This window comes from Mobula hypostoma, chromosome 15 (genome assembly GCF_963921235.1).
Source record: "Mobula hypostoma chromosome 15, sMobHyp1.1, whole genome shotgun sequence".
Taxonomy (NCBI): Eukaryota; Metazoa; Chordata; class Chondrichthyes; order Myliobatiformes; family Myliobatidae; genus Mobula; species Mobula hypostoma.
Window position 1 is genome coordinate 59,574,482 of NC_086111.1, and position 25,085 is coordinate 59,599,566.

General features: G+C 42.4%; 1 protein-coding gene across 1 annotated transcript; it reads left to right on the forward strand.

The window, feature by feature from the left end:
- The first annotated feature begins 471 nt into the window (after positions 1-471).
- rab43 (RAB43, member RAS oncogene family) lies at positions 472-23,687 on the forward strand. Its single transcript, XM_063068143.1, has 3 exons — positions 472-786; positions 2,505-2,688; positions 17,983-23,687. The coding sequence occupies exons 1-3, from the start codon at positions 595-597 to the stop codon at positions 18,231-18,233; spliced, it is 627 nt and encodes a 208-aa protein (XP_062924213.1). The 5' UTR covers positions 472-594; the 3' UTR covers positions 18,234-23,687.
- The last annotated feature ends 1,398 nt before the right edge of the window (positions 23,688-25,085 follow it).

Genomic DNA, 25,085 nt, shown 5'->3' on the forward strand with positions numbered 1-25,085 from the left:
TATTTTATAACTGGGAAAAAAAGAGGAGATCTTGACATTCTACGTTAATGTGCTAGAAACTGTATCAACGATAGTTTAATAGAATAAACGAACACAGAGTCCTGGAAATCTGAACTCTATTAAACATGGCGGAAACAGATCACATCAGGCAGCATCAGCGAGAAACGACGTCGTTTGTCTGTTAAATTATTAAAAATCAATTCCATTTACTCTTTCTAGGTATCTTTGTTCACAAAACATGCATCGTTAAAATGTGTTTTATTTTGCATTGTTTCTATTAGGGAAAGGGGGCAGAACTGCGATTTCGCTGGTCTTCATGTGTCTCTAGGGGGCGCGGTAATGGGTCTTGAAGGCGCTCAGGGGCCAGCAGGTGAAAGCGCCCTATCCCTCGCATGTTACTGCGTTCAGGCGCTGAAGTGGGCGTTTGGTGGAGGTCCTTGTGGCCTTCCTTCCGTATTATCAGTTCCGGGGTTTTGCATCCACGTCATGGGCACAGCTTGGCGCGGCTTTTTATTATCGTCGCCCTTTTAGTCGGCGTTACCAGCGCGGGGGGCCGTCAGCCCTTGGGCGGGGGTGGTTGGTAGCCCGTCAGCGATGGCGGGGCCGGTGGATCCGGACGAGTCGTTCGACTTTCTGTTCAAGGTGGTGCTGATCGGAGACGCCGGCGTTGGCAAGACCTGCGTCGTACAGCGCTTCAAGTCGGGCATCTTCGTGGAAAGGCAGGGCAACACGATCGGGGTGGACTTCACAATGAAAACCTTGGAGATCCAGGGCAAGCGGGTGAAGGTGAGTGAGGTGTCGGGGTGGGTCGGAAACGAGAACAAGTCAAAAAGCTGCAGAGACTCGGCTGGTCGGGCAGCATGTGCGGGGAGAGGAGCGGAGTTTCTGTACCTGTCTGCACGGGTGCAGCCTGACTCGCTGACCCTTCGCAGAGATGTTTGTGTTGGAATGGGAGTGAAGTGAAGTGTGGATCCCGTGCCCCTTCATTCAGCCCTGGGCACCGGCAATAGCTCGGCGTCTCTCCCTTATTTCTAAATAATGATCCACACTTAAATCGATAAAACTGCAACCCCGGGCAATTATATTTTTGAATTACACGTGATGTTCATGTATAAGTTTGTTTCTTGTTGAATGGACCGTTTTGCAAAGTATTATCGCAATGTGATGGTTAGAGAAATGTGTAATTTCGGGTTATAACCGAAGACCCGATTCTCTATACCGTTTCCTGAAGAGAGAAGTCTGGATTATGGGAATAATCCATCAATCAAAGTTTGAGGGTTGATGGGCCGAATGGCCGGATTCCGTGCCTAAACAGAGAGGAAATTGTTTGGTTTTTTTTTAAACGTTATACCGTGAATTGACAAGATGAAAGTTTTTGTGGTTATAGAGTCAAAAAGAGGAAGTTAGAAATCGTTTTGCTTATTTTTATCCGTGCCTGCAGCTACTTGGCAGCATGAAACTGGACAAGAAAAAAAGGCGAACTGAGTTCTGTGCTCAGTACACAGAACAGGTTACTAAGTAATCAGATTAATCAATATAAAGTCCCATGGTGCTTTCAAAACTTTGTTTTTGCATCTGTGTTTTCTGTTTTTGTATCTTACGTGTTTTATAACACTCCCTGAGGCAGCACAATCTGTTTCCAGAATTTTTCTTAAATATCTATTTAAAATTTTCAAATATACTTTAAAGCAAACACCCAGTTTTAAAATCAATCCAGTTCTGCTTTAATAGTTTGAATCAGAATACACATCAGTGGTTTTGTTTTGAAGCTTATAATGTCTTTATGGTTAATCATATGGCTTAGGTTATTTCAGTTAGATTACAATGACAGACAGGTCAAGGTCTGTGCTTTAGTATTTGAGCCACCTCTGAGCTGGTGGTTCCATTTCATCATTTAAGTTCCCATCGATTGTCTTTTCTGTTATACAATATTTTACTTTTGAACAGTAAGCTGCTTTGGGCTTTTTTTTTAAATTTGAGGGTCAGATATTCCCGGATGCTGGAAATCTGAAAAGAAACACAAAATGCTAGAAATATTGAGCAGGTTAGACAATGCTGGCAGTGAGAGAGAGAGAATAACAAAAAGTTAAATTCTGGTCTGGTGACCTCTTCTGAAATGTGCACAACACAGAAACAGCGCGAGTTCTACTAATACCTCCTATCCGGCAGGATTTTCATAAATAGCTTTTTGTTGTTTTGCCTGTACTTTCAAATCTGCTGAATTTACCCCGGTCCTTTATATCTCCCACAATTGGTTTACCGTGTCAGCTTCAGATGTGAAGTGCCCCTACCTGTTTGGGAATTATTCCGTTAAAAGGGAAATACCAAAATCCGGCAGCAACCCAATTAGTTCAGAGTCTCAGATTCTAAAATTGCATCTGTCTTTCATCATCCATTGTCAAAAAGGGAAATATGGTAAAGCGAACTCAATACTACCCCCTGCTGAGCACCGCCATTGCTTTATTGATCATTTAACATTCACGTGCTTTCCGTTTGTCTTCCAGTTGCAGATATGGGACACAGCTGGACAAGAACGATTTAGAACAATTACACAGAGTTATTATCGAAGTGCTAATGGTGCAATTATCGCTTATGACATTAGCAAAAGAGGAACGTTTGCATCTGTGCCTCAGTGGATAGAGGACGTGAAGAAATATTCAGGCTCAAACATTGTACAGTTATTAATAGGTAGGTTTATTTGCAGGTTTGAATATTACACGATGATTAATTGGTCATTTTCTCATCTATGGAGTAAGTAGATTGGAATCGTGCTTGTGAATACCCATTCCCTGGCCAGGAAAGTGAGCACCAGTATTAATAGCTGCAGCTTTATCCTTGCATAAGTTGCATTTCTCTGCAACAATTTTGCTACACTTCATCTTAAATGAAGCGTCAGTGCATTGGCAGCGTGGATTACAGTGTGTGCTTTGGTTGTGCCCAGGTATTTCCCCTTGTGCATGTCAGGGACCTCTGTCCTCCTGGCACCAGGTGAGGGGTGTACAGGAGAGGGATACTGATTGGATACTGGGAATGAGGGAGTACATGAGGAGAACACTGATTGGATATCAGGAATGAGGGAGCACATGAGAAGGACACCGATTGGATATCGGGAATGAGGGAGCACATGAGAAGGACACTGATTGGATATCAGGAATGAGGGAGCACATGAGAAGGACACTGATTGGATATTGGGAATGATGGGAGCACATGAGAAGGATTTTGATTGGATATCGGGAATGGAGATAGAAGACTGGCGGCTTGCACTGGGACTTTTATAAATCTTTGCAAGTTCACTGCAGTGTAGATTCTGCTCACTTTGATGACTGGATGCGGTTGCTGTTTTTGTTAACATGGGTTGGATGAGACAGCACATTTTCAAATTTGGAGCAGAAACAAATGAGATAATTGAGAAAGGCAAATGCTTTAAGGTCCACTATACTGTTGACCTTCTCTCCCTTCCCACAATTCTGTTTATTTACATGCAGAAATCTCCATCATATGCCTCTAAATCAAAGAGCAGAACTCCAATGACTTTGTGTCTTACAGAAGAAAAAAAAGAGAGGCAGTGCAAAAGGCGGCCAGTATTTTCATGAAACTTGCAGCATGTTACAATTTTATCAATCCTTTAGCATTTTAAATGATGCAAACTCCTTACTACCCCAGCACAGTAAATGCCTTAAATGTATAGGGTTCCCCGGTGCAGTCCATCAGCAGTTGGCCAGCTACCGTTGAGACACCCTAACAATTTACGGTGGTGTGTTTTAATATACAGTGATAAGGATATAGCCTCGGGTGGTAATGGGAACAAGCTCCCACTACCTATTAAAAGCTCCCAATGGCGTGTGCCTCATATAGCCTCTGACAACCAGGTCCAGCTCCTGGCCTTCACGTGTAGCTTAGTTACTAAGCCTGGCGGAACCGTTTCTACTGACAGGAGAAAGGGCGAAGGAGTGTTTCTGGTACCTTAAAACCAGTCGCTTGGGGCAGATGGGGCTCGTCAGCCGTGGTTGGGAGCTCATCCAGGAAAAGGAAGACTGATCTCAAACCTCAGCTGACTTGCGTCTATACCCAGTCATGGGGAAAGCTTCGGGAGTAAACCCCGAGGGAAAGATCCAGAGCTGGAGTCCCTAAGGCAGTCCTACATTGAGTTCAGTGCTGACTGGCAACTCCTGCAACACTGTGTCAGTCTCTGCCGTTCCTTTGGGTTCCTCAGCTTGGAGAGGGGGAACGTGCTACATGGGCAACAGCCTCTCCATATCCTACTGCCCAGGCTTGCGTATCTAGACAGCTAGGACACAACATCCATGGTCAACTCTGATCGACGGAGACCTCAGATAAGGAAATTGTCAGGAACACTTAGCAACCTCCCTGCGACTAGAACATCCTGTCTTGTTCTGTGTGAAGTTCACATTCAGTCTTTCAATTGCTTCAATTCATACACCCTTCATGCTGAATGCCTCTGGTGCCCTCAGGAAGCCATCGTGGCAGGACTTCATAAGGCAGCTACTTCATTGAATGGCCTGTAGTTTGGAACCATCAGAACCCCTTGACTTGCTGAGATAGTGTTCATGTAAGCCTTTTATTTCCATTCCTGTTCAGGTGATCAAATCTGGAAAATTCTCATATGTAGAGTGAACAGCTAAAGAGGTGAATCTTTACCAATTTTACCGTTTGGGAAAGTACATGGACAGGAGGGGTATGGAGGGCTGTGGGTTCAGGTGGCCGGGGGTGGGGGGGCAGGGGAGGGTCAATGGGATGAGGCAGAATAATGGTTCAGCCTGGACTAGATGGGCTGAATGGTTTGCAGCAGGCTATCAAGAAGGCAAATGGAATGTTGGCCTTTATTGCTATAGGAATTGAAGCTAAGAGCATGGAGGTTATGCCACAACTGTACAGGGTACAGGTGAGGCCACACCTGGAGTACTGCGTGCAGTTCTGGTCTCCTTACTTGAGGAAGGGTGTGCTGTCTTTGAAGACAGTGCAGAGGAGGTTCATCAGGTTGATTCCAGAGATGAGGGGTTTGGATTATGAGGAGAGTTTGAGTCGCCTGGGACTGTACTCGCTGGAATTCAGAAGAATGAGAGGAGATCTTATAGAAACATACAAAATTATGAAAGGGATAGATAAGATAGAAGCAAGAAGGTTGTTTCCACTGGTAGGTGAGACTAGAACTAGGGGACATAGCCTCAAGATTCGGAGGAGTAGACTTAGGATGGAGATGAGGAGGAACTGCTATTCCCAGAGACTGGTGAATCTGTGGAACTCTCTGCCCAATGAAGCAGTGGAGGCTTCCTCAGTAAATATATTTAGGACAAGGTTGGATAGATTTTTGCATAGTAGGGGAATTAAGGATTATGGGGAAAAGGCAGGTAAGTGGAGATGAGTCCATGGCCAGATCAGCCATGATCTTTTTGATTGGCAGAGCAAGCTCGATGGGCCAGATGGCCTACTCCTGCTCCTATTTCTTATGTTAAAGGCCTATTTCTGTGCTGTGGTGCTCTATGTCATAGTACATTTGTAAGTATTCTATGTGTGCACAATTAGTACTGAAATACATGTATATTGGAGAGGTATGAGAACGCTGGCGGGGTATAGATGCATCACTACCAAGGTGCTCCCTCCCTCTGCTAGCAGGTGGTGGATGGTCATTCGAGCAGCTGGTGCTTATCAATAGTCCTGGTTATGCCACCACTGATGCCAGGCAGACAATCTCTGAAGAGGATTAATGATGGCTGGAGTCACCCATCCTGTAAAGACAGTGCCTAGAAGAACACGATGGCAAACCACTTCTGTAGAAGAATTTGCCGAAAACAATCATGGCCATGGAGACCATGGTCGTCATACGACATGGCACATAATGATGATGTCATATGGCACGGCACATAATGATGATGATGTGAAAGAGCAAGTGACGTATGCTGTCTGGTAGGAGCACGATTATGGATAGGAATCCAGTTGTCTATCAGTCCCAGTGGAGGATTTTGATTTGAAACATCGACTGTCCATTTCCCTCCACAGATGCTGCCTGACCTGCTGAGTTCCTCCGGCATTTTGTGTGTGTGTGTGTTGCTTTCGATTTCCAGCATCTGCAGATTTTCTTGTGGTTGCCATTCTTATTCATAATTAGAATAGAGAATTTGAGAACAGAAACGCCAAAGGGGAAAAAAAGTCGTGCTGATGTGAAAGCAGTGCGGGGAGTCTGGGGACTTTGACTGATGCTGTTTTTTGGAGTTAGGACTTGCATGACAGGAATCAGTGATGTAATTCTCCTTACACTGAATGCTGCTGATTTGCTATTACCTCAGGTTGTTTCATCAGCAGCATGTCCTCCCCTCTGAGAAGGTGGCTCATCTGTGTGAAACACTTGTTTAACTAAAATGTTCATTTTTTGTTTCTGAAATGATATCAGATGGATTTTCTTCCTCATTTAAATATTGGGGCAGGTGGTTTCTGGGTATTACAACGATACCATGGAACTAGCTCAGATAGACATCTTGGTTGGTAAGGACAGGTTGAGCTTAAAAGCCGGCTTCTGTGTTGTAAAACTGTTTTGCTACATTGAGAGAGAGCCTCTCTTGTATAACAATCTCAAGAGTTTCGGACCTTCAGTTGATTAAAATAACGAAGTGTAAACTTCAAGTGATGTATACTGGAGCGGGGGGCATTTGCAGCCCAGCCTTTTGACTTGTATCTTGCTGTAATGGTTGTGCAGCAAACAAAGGGCCAGTCTGAGAGACGGGTTGCCAGTGATGGTTTAAATAATGGGAATGAGGTTTACTTTCTGCTTTTCTTTTAGATCGTTAGAGCATGAATCTGATTCAGTAACACATTTTCTTAAACTCCTGATTCTAATACTTGTATTTTTACTTGGACACCAACACACACACACACACACACACACACACACACACACACCCAGAGGAACTCAATTAATCAGGCAGCATCTATGAAAATTAATAAACAGACTGAGATCCTTCTTCAGCACTGGAAAGAAAGGGGGAAGACGTCAGAGTAAAAAGGTGGGGGGAGGAAAAATAGCTCGAAGGTGATGGGTAACGCCAGGTGGAAAGGAAAAGTAAAGGACTGGAGAGGAAGGAATCAGGCAAGAAGAATGGGTTTTTACAAGGACCTGATTATTTTTGCATATAATTGTGAACTAAACCCTGCATTTAGTTGTGCAGGCAAGTGCAGTGAAATAGTTAATGAATTTGGTTCATAAGATGGTGATGGCTATATATGTGTGCATATATAAATGTAATGTGCGTATTTATATAGAATGGACAAATATTGTACGCAAGTTTTAGAAGAACTTAACAATTGTCACCCTCTGTAGCTTCTCGCTTTGCTGTACATTGCAACTGCTGTATTGGACTGTGATCATCCCCACCTGCCTGAAATGGGGTGTCAGTGGATGAATGTCACCATTTGTTGCTTGACCTTAAAGAAGTAGTGTTGTAGTTCTGAAAGGAGTGGTGAGGATGTTCAGATGAGATTTGATGCCGGGTACAAGATTATGATGATCTGGAGTCAGTCAAACGTGAGGAACTCCCAACTGGAGAAGTGTTGAGCACCGGCGGGCACTGATCTCATCCGATTGGCTGACGATCCATGGAAGTTGTGAAGAGTTTGTTTTTTTTTAAACGTGGCAAGTAGTTATGATAAGAAATGCATTGTACGGCAGAGGGGTTCATGCAGATTAACTTGCAGTTTTTAAGAGGGTATTGGGGAAATGTTTGAAAATTTAAGGGGAAAGTAAAGGTTCTGCAGGGTAATAGGTCCAACGCGGATGTGATGGGCCAATCGGCCGTGTCCTGTGTTGTAATGCTTTGATAATTCTGCCACTCTAAATGAACTGAGATTAAAACTGAAGTTTTTTTTTCCCAGCAGGCCACCAGCTAGGCTGCATTTGTGCCCAGAAGATAATATTGACTTATCAGTGTTTCACAATTTGCCCTCAAAACCTTCTAAACCATCAGTAGTTGTAGGGAAATTATTAACATTATTAATTATAAAAGACCTCAGAGATAAGGTTCCACATCTTTCCTGTAATGTGGTGATCACAACTGCACACAATAACCCAAATGTGGCCTAAACAGAGTTTTATAGAGCCACAACATGGCGTCCTGACCAATGCCATTCACCTTCTTTACCACCCAGTCTACTTTTTCCACCCTATCTGCTTCTCCAGGGCAGCTCAGAACTTTGACCCAATGATCCCTCTGTGTATCAGTGCTCCTTAACTGCCAGCCATTTATACCTTCCTCTTAAATTTGAGCTCCCAAGATGCAACACTTCACACTTGTGTGGATTAAACTCCATCTGCCATTTCTCTGCCCATACTTCCAGCTGGTTTATATCCTGTTGAATCCATTGACAGCCTTCCTCACTATTCACAGCTGACAATTTTTTGTGTTGTCACCAATCAGTTAGACATCTTGATGGTATGGACGCATTGACCTTAAGGGCCTCTATTTTACAACCGTCTCAGGTGTTTTGGACCTTCAGTTGGTTAAAATAACTCATTGTAAACCAAGCCCAATGTGTACTGGAGTGGGGTCATGTCCAGCCCAGCCATTTCACTTGTATCTTTCTGTGATCATTGTGCACCAAATAAAGGGCCAGCCGGAGAGCCTTATTGTCAGTGAAGGTTTAAGTTATGGGTTTCCTACCTTTTTTTTATGCCACGGACCAAAGGGTCTGTGGAACCAGGTTGGGAACTCTTTGTTTAAATGATGGGAAAGAGGTTTACTTTCTGCTCCTGTTAGATCATCAGAGCACAAGTCTGATTTAGTAGCACATATTCATAAACTCCTGAATATAAAATTTGTATTTTTACTTAAGTGTTTTAAAAAGGGCCTGATTAATTTTGCATATAATTTTGAACTAAACCCTGCATTAGCTCTGTAAAAAGGATTATTAAGTGGAACTAAAATGGGGGTTTCAGTATAGTGCAATGTGCTGATAAATCATTCCATTCACAATGGCCATAGAATTGATTTAGGTACAAAACTACTGTGCCATGCCAATGGCTTTTGGGACTGCCTGGTGAAGGGGTCATTGAAATAAAACTAGAGGAAAAGAATTCTAACAAAGGTACAAAAGTGAAGGTCTCGTTCTAAGTAAGATTGTAGGCAAGGTGGGAGAGTGGAAAACTGATTGGATGAGGACTAATCAATCAGGAGGGACGGACGACGGGGGTATAAATACTACCAGACTAGACGTGTCCAGGCTTCATCCATGATGAAGATGGCAGAGTTTGTCATCGAAACGTTGGTTAAAAGCGATACCCGGCTGGAAGCCTGAGAAGAGTTTAGTCGTGTTTCCACAACCAAAAGTACAAAAAGTACATACTGAAGAGAGTAATTCCTTTGGTCTTTCGAATTAAAAACAAACCTAGTTTTATGTGTGTATATTATTGATTTTTAAAAATACATTTTATGCTCTGAAGGATGATAAAAACAGTATGTTAATATAAACAGAGCTCTGAAGGGCCATGCAGTGGGTGGCCATTATACGGCCTGCAGGATGTATCTTTTCGATCCACCACAGGAGCAACAAACCAGAGTCATCTCCATTTCCTCACGGACATGGTCAATGTTGTCAGAGCCAGCTCCTGATCAATAAGGACCTGTACGAAGGGATCATTGGGTCAAAGTTCTGAGCTCCCCAGAAGGGGCAGATTGGATGGAGAAAGTAGATAACGTGGTAATGAAGGTGAATGACATTGGTCAGGGTGCTAAGTATAACGGCCAGGAGGCCATGTTGTGGCTCTACAGAACTTGGCTATTGAATCCAGTGGTGTGTTGTTCCTCCTGTGGGCCAGTAATGAACTGCTTTAATGTTTGTCCAGGCCACAGCTCTGGCTAACTGACAATCAAAGCTGTCCGGTTCTGGTAATATCTCTTGGAAAAATACTCAGTCTAGGAAAAAGCGTAATCTTAACTTATTAGAACATGCACGTTTTGGAATTTTTCTTGAAAATTTTCAGCCAAACATAGCGTCTATGAGATGCATTTTGTCCGTTTGTTCATGTGGACCATTATTACTAAGGGTTAAGTTGCTGTAAGAATTAAAATTCAACAGTGGAAAACCTTACCTTTTTATTCCTGCATCTTCCTCCTTCCTTCTCGGTCCTGAAGAAGGGTCTCGGCCCAAAACATCGACTGTTTATTTATTTCCACAGATGCTGCCTGACCTGCTGAGTTCCTCCAGAATTTTGTGTGTGTTTTGCTCTGGATTTTCAGCATCTGCAAACTTTCCCTAATAGTGTTTTGTTTTTTTTAATTGTGTTAATATCAAAAAGTAAGTTCCATTAATCTTTCTTGTTACCGATGGGTTCTTCCTCTCAATTGAGAGTTGTTGCATCTTTGGAACTTCTGACTTGGTGAAGATTCACCAGGTGAATTTTCCTGCGTGACAGGAAGTTGATGCTCCTTGTGTGCAGGATGTTGGCTCTTTGCTGCCAGAACGACAGTGGCAAGGACCTTGACAAGTTTGCCTGAAGGATTCTTCAGACATGATTTAGATTGTCTGTTACTAGCAGTAATGGATTGTTACTGCCAGGGGTAAAGTTGCATCTCTACACAATCATAGAAAGCTTATAACAAAGGAGAGCTAGCATAGGCAAAATTTAATGAAACCCTCCACCAGCCCTTTTTCCATAACCTTACAAACCTTTCTCCCCATTATACCTAATTTCTGCATGAAGTCCACAATAGTACCTGCTTCCACAATATTTGCAGGCAGCACATTCCAGGTTCCAATGATCCACTGCTTTCTTTATCTTTTAAAAACTCCCATGTCATTCTTAATTATCTTCCCCTTTATGCCTCTGACCTTTAATCTTTAACCTTTCATTTACAAAGGGGGACAACCTGCCGCTGTCTGAATTCCTCATCATTTTATATTAGCGGCGGACCAATCGATTCGAAGAGAGAGAGCTTCGTGCAGGTTGGGGAGAAGAGTTTTTAAAAAAGGAGTGTTTCGCAAGGATTGGCACATTAGCGGTGGACCAGTCGATTCGCAATTCATTAGCAGGAGCAATTAAAAGTAAAGCAGGGTCAAAGCGGAGCGGCCATTGTGTGAGAGGACCAGTGTAGGAGTGGGAACTTGAGGCTTTGGGGAGGAGGCACGGGTAAGTAGCAAGTAAGGCTTTTGTAGTGGTTGATTTAAAAAGTCACTAAATTACAGCTAATTAAAGGGGTGATGCAGGATCGGGTGATGCGCTGTAGCTGCATGATGTGGGAGCGGGTGGACCCCATTGTGGTTCCTGGTGACCACATCTGCAGCAAGTGTTGGTTGCTCGAGGAACTCGGGCTCAAGGTTGACGACCTGGAATCTGAGGTTCAAACACTACGGCACATCAGGGAGGGGGAGAGTTACCTGGATTCTGTTTCAGGAGGTAGTCACACCCATTAGATTAGCTGCCTCAAATTCGGTCTGTGGTCAGGGACAAGAGGGTGTGACTGCGACTGAGATGGGTAGTGGGATCCAAGAGACAGTGCTGGAGGAGCCTCAGCCCTTGAGCTTGTCCATCATGTCTGAGATTTTTGCACCCTGTGTGGATGAGAGTGGGGGCTGTAGGAAGGAGGTGGCACCATAGTGGAGGCATTCAAGAGAGGGATTGAGAGACATGTGGTAATTGGGGATAATAAAGTCAGGGGAATAGAGTTCTCTGTTGCGAGGATAGAGCATCCCGAAGGCTGTGTTGCCAGCCTGGTGCCCGGGTTCAGGACATCTTATCTGACTTGCAGAGGAATTTGCAATGGGAGGGGAAAGATCCAGTTGTCGTGGTGCATGTGGGTACCAACGACATAGGTAAAATGAGGAAAAACGTTCTGCTGAGGGAATTTGAGCAGCTAGGGACTAAGTTTTAAAAGGCAGAATCGAAAAGGTAGTTATCTCTGGATTACTACCTGAGCCACGTGCAGATTGGCACAGGGTCAAGAAGATTAGAGAGTTAAGTGCGTAGCTCAAGGATTGGTGTGGGAGAAGTGGGTTTGAATTCATGGGGAATTGGCACCAGTATTGGGGAAGGAGGGAGCTGTACCAATGGGACGGGCTCCACCTGAACCGTGATGGGACCTGGATCCTGGCGAATTGCATAGCTAGGGCCGTGGATAGGGATTTCAACTAAATAGGGGGGTGAGTTCAACAGATTGGAGAAGTATGAATAAAGAAAAAACAAAAGATTAAAAAGAGAAAACTAAGAGTGGAGTGAAGAAAAGTGCAAAAGAGTAAAGGATTACAATGTTTTAAAAGCACGATGAGTGTAAGGGCACTTTATTTGAAAGCGCATAGTATTTGAAACAGGGTCAGTGAACTTGTGCAACACACATCAAAGTTGCTGGTGAACACAGCAGGCCAGGCAGCATCTCTAGGAAGAGGTAGTTGACGTTTCGGGCCGAGACCCTTCGTCAGGACTAACTGAAGGAAGAGCTAGTAAGAGATTTGAGAGAGGGAGGGGGAGATCCAAAATGATAGGAGAAGACAGGAGCGGAGGGATGGAGCCAAGAGCTGGACAGGTGATTGGCAAAAGGGATATGAGAGGATCATGGGACAGGAGGCCCAGGGAGAAGGAAAAGGGGGAGGGGGACAAAGCCCAGAGGATGGGCAAGGGGTATAGTGAGAGGGACAGAGGGAGAAAAAGGAGAGAGAGAAAAAGAATGTGTGTATATAAATAAATAATGGATGGAGTACAAGGGGGAGGTAGGGCATTGAACTTGTGGCTCAAATCAGTATAAAGAGGTATGATTTAGTGACCATTACAGAAACATGGTTGCAGGGTGAAGAGAATTGGGAATTAAATATCCAAGGATATCAGGTAATAACGGAAGGATAGGCAGGAAGGTAAGGTTGGTGGGGTAGCACTTTTAATTAAAGATGAGATCAGGACGATAGTGAGAGACGATATAAGATCTCTCACAAGACGATATAAGGAGCAGAACGTTGAATCCATCTGGGTAGAGATTAGGAGTCATAAAGGGAAAAAATCACTGGTGGGAGTTGTCTATTGGCCACCGAATAATAACATTATAGTGGCATGTGCAATAAACAAAGAAATACCTGAGGTATGTAAGAATGGAACAGCAGTTATCGTGGTGGACTTTAACTTGCACACAGATTGGGTGAGTTGAGTTGGTCAAGGCAGTCTTAAGGAGGGCTTCATAGAATGCATCTGTGACTGCTTTCTTGAACAGCATGTTACTGAACCTACAAGGGTACGTGCTATCTTAGATCTGGTCCTGTGCAATGAAACGGGTAAAATTAGTGATCTTGTAGTTGGGGATACTCCTGGAAAGAGTGATTGAAATCATAGTGTGATTGAATTTCTCATACAAATGGAGGGTGCAATAGATCAATCTAAAACCAGTGTATTATGCCTAAACAATGGAGACTGCAATGGGATGAGGGAAGATTTGGCTAGTATAGACTGGGAACACAGGCCAAATGGTGCGACAGTTGAGGAACAGTGGAAGGCTTCCAAAGATTTTTCACGGTGCTCAACAAAAGTATGTTGCAGTTAAAATCAAGGACAGTAAGGGTGAGGAGAGCCAATCTTGGATAACTGAGGAAATAAAAGAAGACATCAAACTAAAAACTCATGCATACAAAATCGCCAAGAGTAGTAGGAAACTGGAGGATTGGGAAAACTTTAAAATTCACAAAGTACCACGAAGCGAGCAATAAAGAAAAGGAAGCTAGATTATGAAAATAAGCTAGCACAAAATATATAAAAAAGGATAGTAGAAGTTTTTATAATTATATAAAGCGGAAAAGGGTGACTAAAGTGAATTAGGTCCCTTGGAGGACGAGAAGGGGGAATTGATACTGAAAAACGAGGAAATGCCCAAGGTTTTGAATGACTATTTTGTGTCGGTCTTCATGGTAGGGGATGCGTCTAACATGCCAAAGTGAGATGTTATGGATGCGATGGGAGGTGAGGACCTCAATACAATAACTATCCCTAAAGTGATAGTGCTGAGCAAACTTGTGGGCATGAAGATAGATAAGTCCCCTGGTCCTGATGGAATGCATCCCAGGGTACTGAAAGAAAGTGGCAGGAGCTATGGTAGAGCCTTTGGTGATGATTTACCAAAATTTTTTGAACAGTGGAAGACCGTGAATGTCACGCCACTGTTCAAAATAGGATGTAGGCAAAAGGCAGGTAACTATAGGCCAGTTAGTATAACATCTGTAGTTGGGAAAATGCTTGAAGCTATCATTAAAGAAGCAATAGCGAGACATCTGGAAAGAAATGGATCCATCAAGCAGATGCAGCGTGGATTCAGCAAAGGCAGGTCCTCTTTGACAAACTTACTGGAGTTCTTCGAGGATGTAACAGGCGCAGTGGATAGAGGGGAACAGATAGACGTTATTTACTTGGATTTTCAGAAGGCGTTCGATAAGTTGCCACATAAAAGACATCCATAAAGTAAGGATGCACAGAGTTGGGGGTGACGTATAGCATGGATAGAGGATTGGTTAACTAATAGAAAGCAGAGAGTTAGATGCGTGGGTGTTACTGTGGTTGGCAATCAGTGGTGAGTGATGTGCTGCAGGGGTCAGTGCTGGGCCACAACTGTTCACGATATACATTAAACAATCTGGAAGAGGAGACTGAGTGCAGTATATCTAAGTTTGCTGATGATACTAAATTGAGTGGGAAAGCAAATTGTGCAGAAGATTTGGAAAGTCTACGGAGAGATATAGATAGTGCGTGGGCAAGGGTCTTGTAGATGGAGTACAATGTTGGTAAATGCAAGGTCATCCACTTAGGAAGGCAAAATGAAAGAACAGATTGTTATTTAAATGGTAAAAAATTGCAGCATGCTGCTGTGCCGAGGGACTTGTGAGTGCTTGTGTATGAATCACAAAAGGTTGGTTTGCAGGTGCAGCAGGCTGTCAAGAAGGCAAATGGAACGTTGGCCTTCATTGCTAAAAGGATTGAATTTAAGAGCAGGGAGGTTATGCTGCAACTGTACAGGGTACAGGTGAGGCCGCACCTGGAGTACTGCACACAGTTCTGGTCTCCTTACTTAAGGAAGGATATACTAGCTTTGGAGGTGGTGCAGAGGAGGTTCACCAGGTTGATTCCAGAGATGAGGGGGTTAGACTATGAGGAGAGATTGAGTTGCATGGGACTGTACTCACTGGAATTCAGAAGAATGAGAAGTGATCTTATAGAAACATATAAAATTATGAAAGGGATAGATAAGATAGAGGCAGGAAGGTTGTTTCCACTGGTGGGTGAGACTAGAACTAGGGGACAAAGCCTCAAGATTCGGGGGAGTAGATTTAGGATGGAGATGAGGAAGAACAGCTTTTCTCTGAGAGTGGTGAATCTATGGAATTCTCTACCCAATGAAGCAGTGGAGGCTTCCTCAGCAAATATATTTAAGACAAGGTTTGATAGATTTTTGCATAGTAGAGGAATTAAGGGTTATGGGGAAGAGGCAGCTGGGTGGAGATGAGTCCATGGCCAGATCAGCCATGATCTTATTGAATGGCAGGGCAGGCTTGATGGGCCGGATGGCCTACTTCTGCTCTTATTTCTTATGTTTTTATTTACTTTCATCAAATTTCCTTTCAGCCTGCTTTTAAAGAAAAGCATCTATCTCTTTGGTCTTGCAACTGAAGTTCCTCATCCGAGGCATCATTTTTTTGTAGTTTTTTTCCTGGACCTTGTTTTTTAAGACTCGGCTGGTGGCGTAGTGGCATCAGTGCTGGACTTTGGGACGAAAGGTCCCGAGTTCGAATCCAGCCGGCTCCCCTGCACGCTTTCCATCCGTTCTGGGTTACGAGCTGGTGATCTCTTTGGAAACTCACCCGGCAGAAGGCAGTGGCAAACCACTGCTGTAACTTGCCTCGTACGGGGTTCCCCACTACGTCAGAGAGGCGTGGAGGGAAATGGTCCGCTAACTGGAGAAACTCCGGGTGCGACGTACCTTTCCTTTTTCCTTGTTTTTTAACTTGCTTACATTCTTCCCATGATGTGGCAGCAAACACAATTCTTCAGTGGAAACCAGATCAGGTTCAGCACAAGTTTTGTGCTCTGCCTGTTGATGGAGCCCAGAACTGTGTGCGCCTTACTTTCTGCTTTCTCAAAATGTGTTATCATTTTCAATTAATTGTGCACACGCACATCTGGGTTCTTCTGCTCTCTCAGCCCTTTATTATCAATTTTATTCAATCTTGATGCTGTTAATTCTTCCTATCTTGCCAGTTTTCCACAGAATGCTTCTTCTACCAAACATCCTGCTTGTTCCACAGGCCCTGGAGTAGTTTTGGGCCCCTTATCTAAGAAGGGATGTGCTGTCATTGGAGAGGGTCCAGAGGACGTTCATGAGAATAACTCCAGGAATGAAAGGCTTATCATTGAGGACTGATTGATGGCTTTGGGCCTGTGCTCACTGGAATTCAGAAGGATAAGCTAGGATCTTATTGAAATCTATCAGATGTTGAAAGTCCTTGGTAGAGTGGATGTGGAGAGGACATTTCCTATGGTGAAGCAAGTCTAGAACCAGAAGGCACAGCCTTAGAATAGAGGGATGTCCTTTTAGAATGGAAATGAGGAATTTCTTTAGCCAGAGAGTGGTGAATCTGTGGAATTCGGCCTCTATAGCTGCCTGTGGCAGCAAATCTTTATGTATATATAAGGCTGAGGTTGATAAAATTCTTGATTAATCAGGGCATGAAGGGTTACAGGGAGAAGGCAGGATATTGGGACTGAGGGGGAAATGGATCAGCCATGATGAGATAGCGGAGCAGACTCGATGGGCTACATGGCCTAATTCTGCTTCTATATCTTAAGGTCTTAGAAATTGTGGATTTGTACTCCCAATTCAGGTCATGAAAATAGATCAGTAAAAGCAGTGGCTGCATCACTGGCCCCTGTAAGCCTTCCTCCAGTCAGACAAGCAATTTCACCACAATGCTCTGATATCTGTTACTCCGCCAGCCTAATCTGAATGTTATCAGTGTTACTTCTGAGACGTGCAGTTCCACCATTTCTCCCCTAAAGGTTACCCCTCGTTCTGTTTGTCAGACTTTCATGAGCTGGATCACTCAACACACTGAACTTGGGCTTCCACTGGTCAATTACTCCGGTGGATATGTTTGTTTTAAAGAGGGGTTGCTGCATTGTCCAAGCTGCCATTTTCCCAATGTATCAAATAGAGGCCTAGTTTTTTCTGCAGTTTCTTGTGCCCTATTTTTATTTTCTTCTGTCAGACGACCATGTTGAAGATGAGGAGGGGAGTTGCCCCTATTGTTCAGGGCTCCGTTTAACCCTGAATCGTTTGTCAGTGTGAACTTGCTGTGTATAGTTTGGATGCAGAAATGATTGCATCCCAAAGACACTGTTGGCTGTGAAGCAAGTCGGGCATCTAGAGGTTGTGATAGATGCACAAATGAAATTCATTTCTTTAGAACAAGGAGCCATAATGCAAGAAACTTGGAACAGACAGCAGGAGAAGTTCCTTAGAACTTTTGGAGCCAAAAATCCCACATTAAGTTCAGAGTATATTTATTATCAAAGTACATAAGCAGTACAAACCCTGAGATTTGTCTTCTCCAGACAGCCATGAAACAAAGAAAGTGAACTATGGAACCCGTTCAAAGAAAAACATCAAACTCCAAACACACACAAGAAAAGAACAAATCGTGTGGGAAAACACGGAACATAAAACACCAAACCAACAAAACAATCCAGGCATATTCATTTCAATTCAACCCAGCGCTGTGTCATTTGTTAATTTCTGCCTGCAGAGACAGTCCAACCGGTTCAAAATATCAACAGAAATGAGTGATCACTGTTTAAAGAAAAAAAGGAATATGGAGCCGAGCAAATAAATGTAATGATGACTTTTTGCCATGCAGGCCTCTGAGCTGCATCAGTTTTGATAAACTGGTCGACATCCATACATAAGAATAAACTAACCTTACATTCATTTAGTAAAATACTTTTGTTTCTCGTTGCAGGGAACAAGTCTGATATGGAAGATTTACGAGAGGTTGAATACCAAGAAGCCCAAACTCTTGCAGATCACTATGATATCGTCTCTGTATTAGAAACTTCCGCCAAAGATTCTAGCAATGTGGAAGAGGCTTTTATCAAAATGGCTACGGAGTTGATGCTGAGGCACGGTGGGCCAGTGTTCACTGAGAAAGCAACGGAAACCCTCAAATTAAATAGCAAGGACGTGAATGAAGGATGGGGCTGTAGCTGCTGATGTTGCGGGCTAACTTCATCGGGTTTTGCATCTCATTCTCAGATCGAGAGATAAATCACGAATGCGGTGTAACTCACTCAGAGCCAGTAACAGTTTAGTTATGCGTTCTTGAAAACTCTTGTGACATCTGCTCATTCCTACAATTTGAAGCTGATAGTCCAGTTTTCACTGATTATATGACATATAACTTGAAATTCCAATAGGACCAGTGGTCCTACTGCCTTAACTACTGATACTGAAATACTTACTTAGTCTACCAGCCCTTTTTCTAATGAATTTTATAATTCTGAACAGGTTATTTTGTGGAGAAGACCTGAACATTTTAAATATGAACTAATACTTAGAGCTAATACCTAGGAAAGCTCCTGATTTAGTTGCTTGTAAGCAGTGGGTGGAAAAAGGCGGAGTGTACATCATGCTATTGTTCTTTAGCATATCTGTTGTTGCCTTACAATTAAAACTGCATTCCAGCTATTTTATGTGCCAATTTCAGTATTGGGAAACCCAAGCAGTCCTATGAATATTGTTCTTTTAAAATCAATTAATGCTTTACTGTGAGGTTTTGTCTGCTTGTCTGACCTACTTTTATAGGTGGTGATTTAATCTGAAACTTGAAACAAATGCGTGTCTATTGTAATTACGTTTTGAGAATGATTCTGCACCCTTCAGTTGCTGTGTTGTAGCCCACAACAGGCGGCCATTTTGTGCTCCCAAACAACAATGTAATTTTCACCGTTGATTGGAAATGATCAAAGAGCAGATTACCGAAGGCAGTGGCTAACCTAGTGACAGAAAATTGCAGCTAACTCCTTGCCTGGATGTTGTGCTTTGTGATGTGTGTGGTTCTGCATGCAGCTTGGATCAATGCCAGCCTTATTATTGATTCAGAGTGCGTGGTTTGGATGGATGAGGACAAAGTATTCGGCAGCAAATGATACTGATGTGCTCTTCGCCTTGCATTTGCAAACTGCCAGCAGGGAAGATCTCTCCTGGAAAATGCATTGTGCACTTTATCTGTTTTGTTCAAAAAAAACAGATTCCAGAATAACGGGGGGCGGGAATGATATGTGTTTTTTAAACTTGCTTTTTATGTTAGCAATGATGGGGGTGGGAGCTGAATTTTACTGAACTGGCTGAATCACTCAACAATCTCTTTAAAAACTAACCTTGATTTTATTGAAACTGACAGCACTATTTTCTGATGGTGTGTATTTCAGATCAACAGTAATTCCACTATCCAAACCAAAGAATGCCATTAGCCAGAAAAACTATTGGATGTGGTTAGAGACAACATTCTTTTTGAGAAAGCAATTAAATAAATCTTTTTTTTTATATGCTTGAGATAAAATAATTTAATTTTGGCAATATCTATTTTAATAACTGGGTGAAGTGTAGTGCCTACAATATTTAACTATTCATGGAAAACTTTTGCACAGATTGTACTAAAATCTAGTTTATTAATTGTACCCTTTTTGGATATTATATGCTAATATAAAATTTAATAGCATTGCTACTATTTTACATAAATACAGGTATTATTTGGTAATATAATTGTTCAATAGTGCAATCCTTTAATCTGAGCTCTGTCCCAAACTGTTGTGACGGGCACCAAATGCATATGGAACTGCCCCGAGGCTTTCCCTTCCATTCACATCTACATGTTCCACCCCCCTCAACCCCATCTCCACATTTTTATGCAGCTATTTTTCTATTATTTCCCGTATCTAACCTATCTACAAGCAAATTTTCTAAAAAAAAAATAGTGCTTGCCATTTACAGTGCAAATCCTTGCAAGAGATAGAACTTGCAATAAAATGGCTGCCATGGGAAATGGTCACATTAATGCAAAGGTTATTGCATTTCTAAGGGTGTGGGCAGATGGATTGGAATATTATTAAAGATTAGCTTTATTTGTCACGTACGCCGAAGCTTCGATGTGCGTGAACGACCGACACAGTCTGAATACGTGCTGAGGTCAGCCCTTGGGGGGGGGGGGGGCGCTATACTCTGGTGCCAAAATAGCATGCCCACCACTTCCTGACCCTAACCCGTTATGTCTTTGGAATGTGGAAGCATGGAGATGGCGTGCACGCTCCTTGCCAACAGCGGCAGAATTGTACTGGCTCTGTGGTAGCGTTATGCTAGCGTTATGCTAGCTGCTACGCTGCTGTGCACTGTATTTAAATACTGTGGTATGGCTTCATGCATCTACCAATGAAGGACTTACTTTAGCTCCCAGTGGGAGAAGGCAACCTTCCTGCCAAGCAGCTGAATTTGGAGCAGCAGCGGAATTTAGCCACCAAGCCTTGTGTGAACACTGCCTTGTTGTTTTCCTGTTTCAGGGTGAGAGGCGGCTGCACCACAGCAAAGTCACAAAATCAAATAGCCCGCAGATCGTGGGTAACCCTTGTGAAGTGGCAGCTGGGAATGTTACATGTCTGGAAAGCAACCTGGCTTGGCTGTTCTGAAGGTCTGGCTCCCAGAAGAGGAAGCTCTAGCACGAATTCCTTGTAGTAACCCTTTTGGTCCTAGATTCACCAAGGAAATACTGTAATTTACACCCTTCAACCAGCTTCCTGATAAGTTTTGCCTGACTGAGAGCTGACATGAGATGCTTTAGTCAGGAGAAGGTTTCAACTTTCAGACTCCCATATTCACTGGGAAGCTAGTGGGTGCTAGACTTGCTGTCAAAATCTGCAGTGTTATGGGTCGGAGTGGAATTGCACCATCCTTTTTAACTGTTTTCCTGCAGATTAGAGTTTTACAACAGAGCTTTTCAGGATGGGATTAGTTAAAGATCACTTACTTCCTCAACACCAGTGTGGGCATTACAGTTGGTGTCTTAGAGCTCCTGTGACCCAGTTCTACCCTAACTCTGCGTGCTGTCTGTGTAGAATCTGCATGTTCTTCCTGTGGCTGTATAGGTTTCCTCTCAGCACTCTAGTTTCCTCCCACAGTCCACACGTGCGGCCATTGTAATTGCTCCTAGTGTGCAACCAAATGGTGCAATCTGAGGGTAGTTGAAGATAATATGGGGAAAATGAAATGGGATTGGCAGATTAGACTTAATAGGCTGAATGGCCTAATTCTCTTGTGTCTTACGGACTAGTATAAATGCACGGGTTCCCAACCTTTTTTTATGCCACAGACCAATACCGTTAAGTAAGAGGTCCATGGACTCAGTTTGCTGATCGGTTAGGGGCAAAGGACCTGCTTCCATGCTCTATAATTCAATCATTAATTTTGCTCACCTCAGCTCCCACATGAAAGATAAATCCTCATTAAGGTCATTAGATTTTTATAGCGAACAGATTTAAGTCTATTAATATCATTTGGAAACTAATGGGAATCACTAATATGGAAACAATTTGGGAATCAAGAAGAGTTCTGTTTGAATTTGAATATTTTATTTTATTTATTTTACTGAGATACCTAGTCTAATTATGGGACAATTTATAATGACTAATTAACCTACTAACTTGTATGTCTTTGGACTGTGGGAGGAAACCCACACGGTCATGGGGAGAACGTACAAGCTCTTTACAGGCAGAGGTGGGAATTGAACCTAGGTCTCTGGTACTGTAGAGTGTTGTGCTAACCACTACGCTACCGCCCCATTAAGTCATTTGTTCAGGCATGACTTCTGTAGATGGATAATAACTGCTTTTAGTTGGATGCATTTTTTTTTACTTAAATGAAGAAAATCTCAAAATTACAGTAGCATTTTCCATTGTTACGCTCACTTTTAAACAGTCATATATACATCAACTTGATGAATCCATTACATCATGACAAAAATGTACTTTGCCTAATTGAGCTGATTGTCAGTCTCAACAAGTGTTCCAGATTTCTGGTTATTTATACACTCAGTTCCATCATTCATGTGGCTGTCTTCTGGTTATGATAGCAACAAATGTTCAGTGTGGTTTTCTCAATAAGTGTTCTAGTTAGAATACGGACTGTTGAATACTTTAAGATTTTTGTTAACAAACTCAAAATGTTTTATTTTGTATTGATGTGACAATCTTCAGCAAAAAATATAGGCAGACAGCATCTATAGATGGCAATAAACAGTCAACGTTTCAGGCCCCGACCCTTCATCAGGACACTTCATGAGTTCTATTGAAGGGTCTCAGCCCACTGTTTATTCCCATCTATAGATGCTGCCTGACCTGCTGAGCTCCTCCAGCACAATGTGTGTACTGCTCTAGATTTCCAGCATCGACAGTACCTCTTGTGTCACTGAATTTATCTAGTTCATCCACGAATCTAAAGAAATCTCTCAAGTTTAGATTGCTTAAAGCTGTGTTTACAGATTATTTGGGGATATCAGGTTCATGCATTCTTGAGTATGCATGTTCATTGTTCTTAAATGACAGGTAAAGTTAGCATTCAAGTGTAAATTTAGTAATGTTTTCCAGAATGTATCCTATTATGTTTCTGTATGAGTCAATCTTTTGTAAAACAAGGTCACAAACTAAATACTGAACTTTTTTTTGACATTAAGCAAACGTCTTGGCTGTCTTCTGGAATGGAATTTAGTAAAGTTGACTGCAAAATCTGGTTCCATTGTGACTCTCGCTACATTCAAAATTCTCAGACCAAAAATATTCCAGAACTAATACTGCACTTTATTACCAATGTTAACAAAAAAAATGTAGATAAGGGCTCCATAACGGGTGTCAAAGTAGTCTTTTGTATTAACTTTTACAATCTTTCCAGCTAATTTTAGTAGCATAAATATGTCAAAATGTCACAAGAAGAAGAAAGTGGGTAGAGTTTTAATATAAGGGAGCTAACTATATTATGAATTTAGAAAGTTTAACATTTTCTCATCCATGTAAAATGCAATTAATACAGACCAATTTAAAAACTGAATTTTCTATTTAAGTTGTCAGGAGGAAACTGCCACTCGGGGTAATTTGAAAAGGTCAAGGTTGTTAGCCTGAACTCCCAGTGGCAAGATCAGCTTATTGTTTAATGTAAATCTCATCAGTGGCCCCTCTAACAAAGTGGGTAACTGACATCGGGAATGTTCGTGATGCTTGAAAAGCAAAAATGTCTCAACAGTTGACTGGTTCTGTGTTGTCTGATATAACAGGGCTTGTAAAAACAATGTGAACTGAATGTTTTAACAGTGAACTCATCACGTACAGTATGGACTGCTTCATAGCTATGCTCTTGTGGTTCAACCCATTTGATAGAATATTGTGTTAATCTGGTGGGAGAGCAAACAATGCAATTATGATACATTCTCATCGTTTGAAATATTTTACATATTTTCTCCCTCTACTTAGGATTTGGTATATCTGTTACTTTTCTGAATTGTCTATATTGGAAAACATGCAGAATAAGTAATATGATGTAACTTGATCATTTTAGATTCTTAAGCAAAAGAAGTGAAATTACATATTGAAGGATATTATTGTAAAATTTCTTGATTTAAAATAAATCTTGGGCATTTCATGTTTTTTTTCTCCCCTGTACTTTCTCAATTATGTATGAAAAGGAATTAACTATACTACCTCAATGTCTCTGACTGTTTGAGCTTCCCAAAATACTCAATCATAAAGAGAAGTTCTAGATCTTAGAACATCTCTTCTGCAGTTTGGGCGAGAGTAACACCTTTGAGCTTGAATGGCCCCTTTTTTAGGAACACAGAGTTACAAAGGGTTGAGTGTCCTCCTGTCCTTGTCTTAGGATCTATCTTGCCCACCTAGGCCTCTGCTGTCAGAGGTGTGCAACTGAGCCTTTTGCTGTTGGCTTGAGTCTTCTCCCTCCCTTCCCTCAGCCAAATTTACGTATTGCCAAGTTCAGACCAACCCGCCCACACAATTGTGTACCAGAGGATATGTGGAGTGCTTTCATACCCAGAAATGTCAGTGGAAGGGAGGTCGAATGGTGAATGCAAGCAAGAAAATTAATACTTTCAAACTAACTTTCATCAGACACACAAATGTACTGTAGCTCACAATGTAAGGGTAAATTATCTTTGTCCAAAGTATTATTAGTACAAGTTATTATACTGGGAGGAAAATCAGCTCGTCTAACTTGAACTGATCCAACAATCACACAGATATTTATCACAGTCCAATCATTCCCGATTTTCAGTTTGAAGAGATCCCTCATTCCTATATTACTGACAGCTGTCTAGTAAGAGCTTGAGGAAGTTCATCGTGTGAAATCACCTTGTTTTTGGATGGCCAGGTGTATGACAATATCATGGTCAGTCTTGGGAAGGGGTGTCATAATGTGCTCCTTTATGGAGGACACTTTAAACAAAAAAAAAATGCACATTTCAAAGATCCAGATCGTTTACCAGGCCTAGACTGTTGGAAGAGTGCAACATATGATGGATTTGGAATGGACAGCTACAGGTCTTTTGGGTCTACCTGACCATTCAACACAGTCCTGGCTGATTATCGGCATCATTACCTATTTCCAGCTTTATCCCTAAATCCTCTGACCACTTTGTATCGTCCTCCTTGAATATATTTAATCATTTGTCTTCCACTATATGTGGCATGAAATCTCACTGGCTCAGCATAGAGTCGTGAAGAAATACCGCACCAAAACAGACCCTTTGGCCCATGACAAATCATTTAAACTGCCTGGTTCCGTTGACCTGCACCGGACCACAGCCCTCCATACACCTCCCATTCATGTACCTAGCCAAACTTCTCTTAAGTGTTCAAACTGAGCTCGCAAGCACCACTTTCAATGGCAGCTTGTTCCGCACTGTGAACATTCTCTGAGTGAAGAATTTTCCCCTCGTGTTCTTCTTAAACTTTTCACCTTTTACCCTTAACCAATGACCTCTGGTTGTAGTCCCACTCAACCTCAGAGGCATGA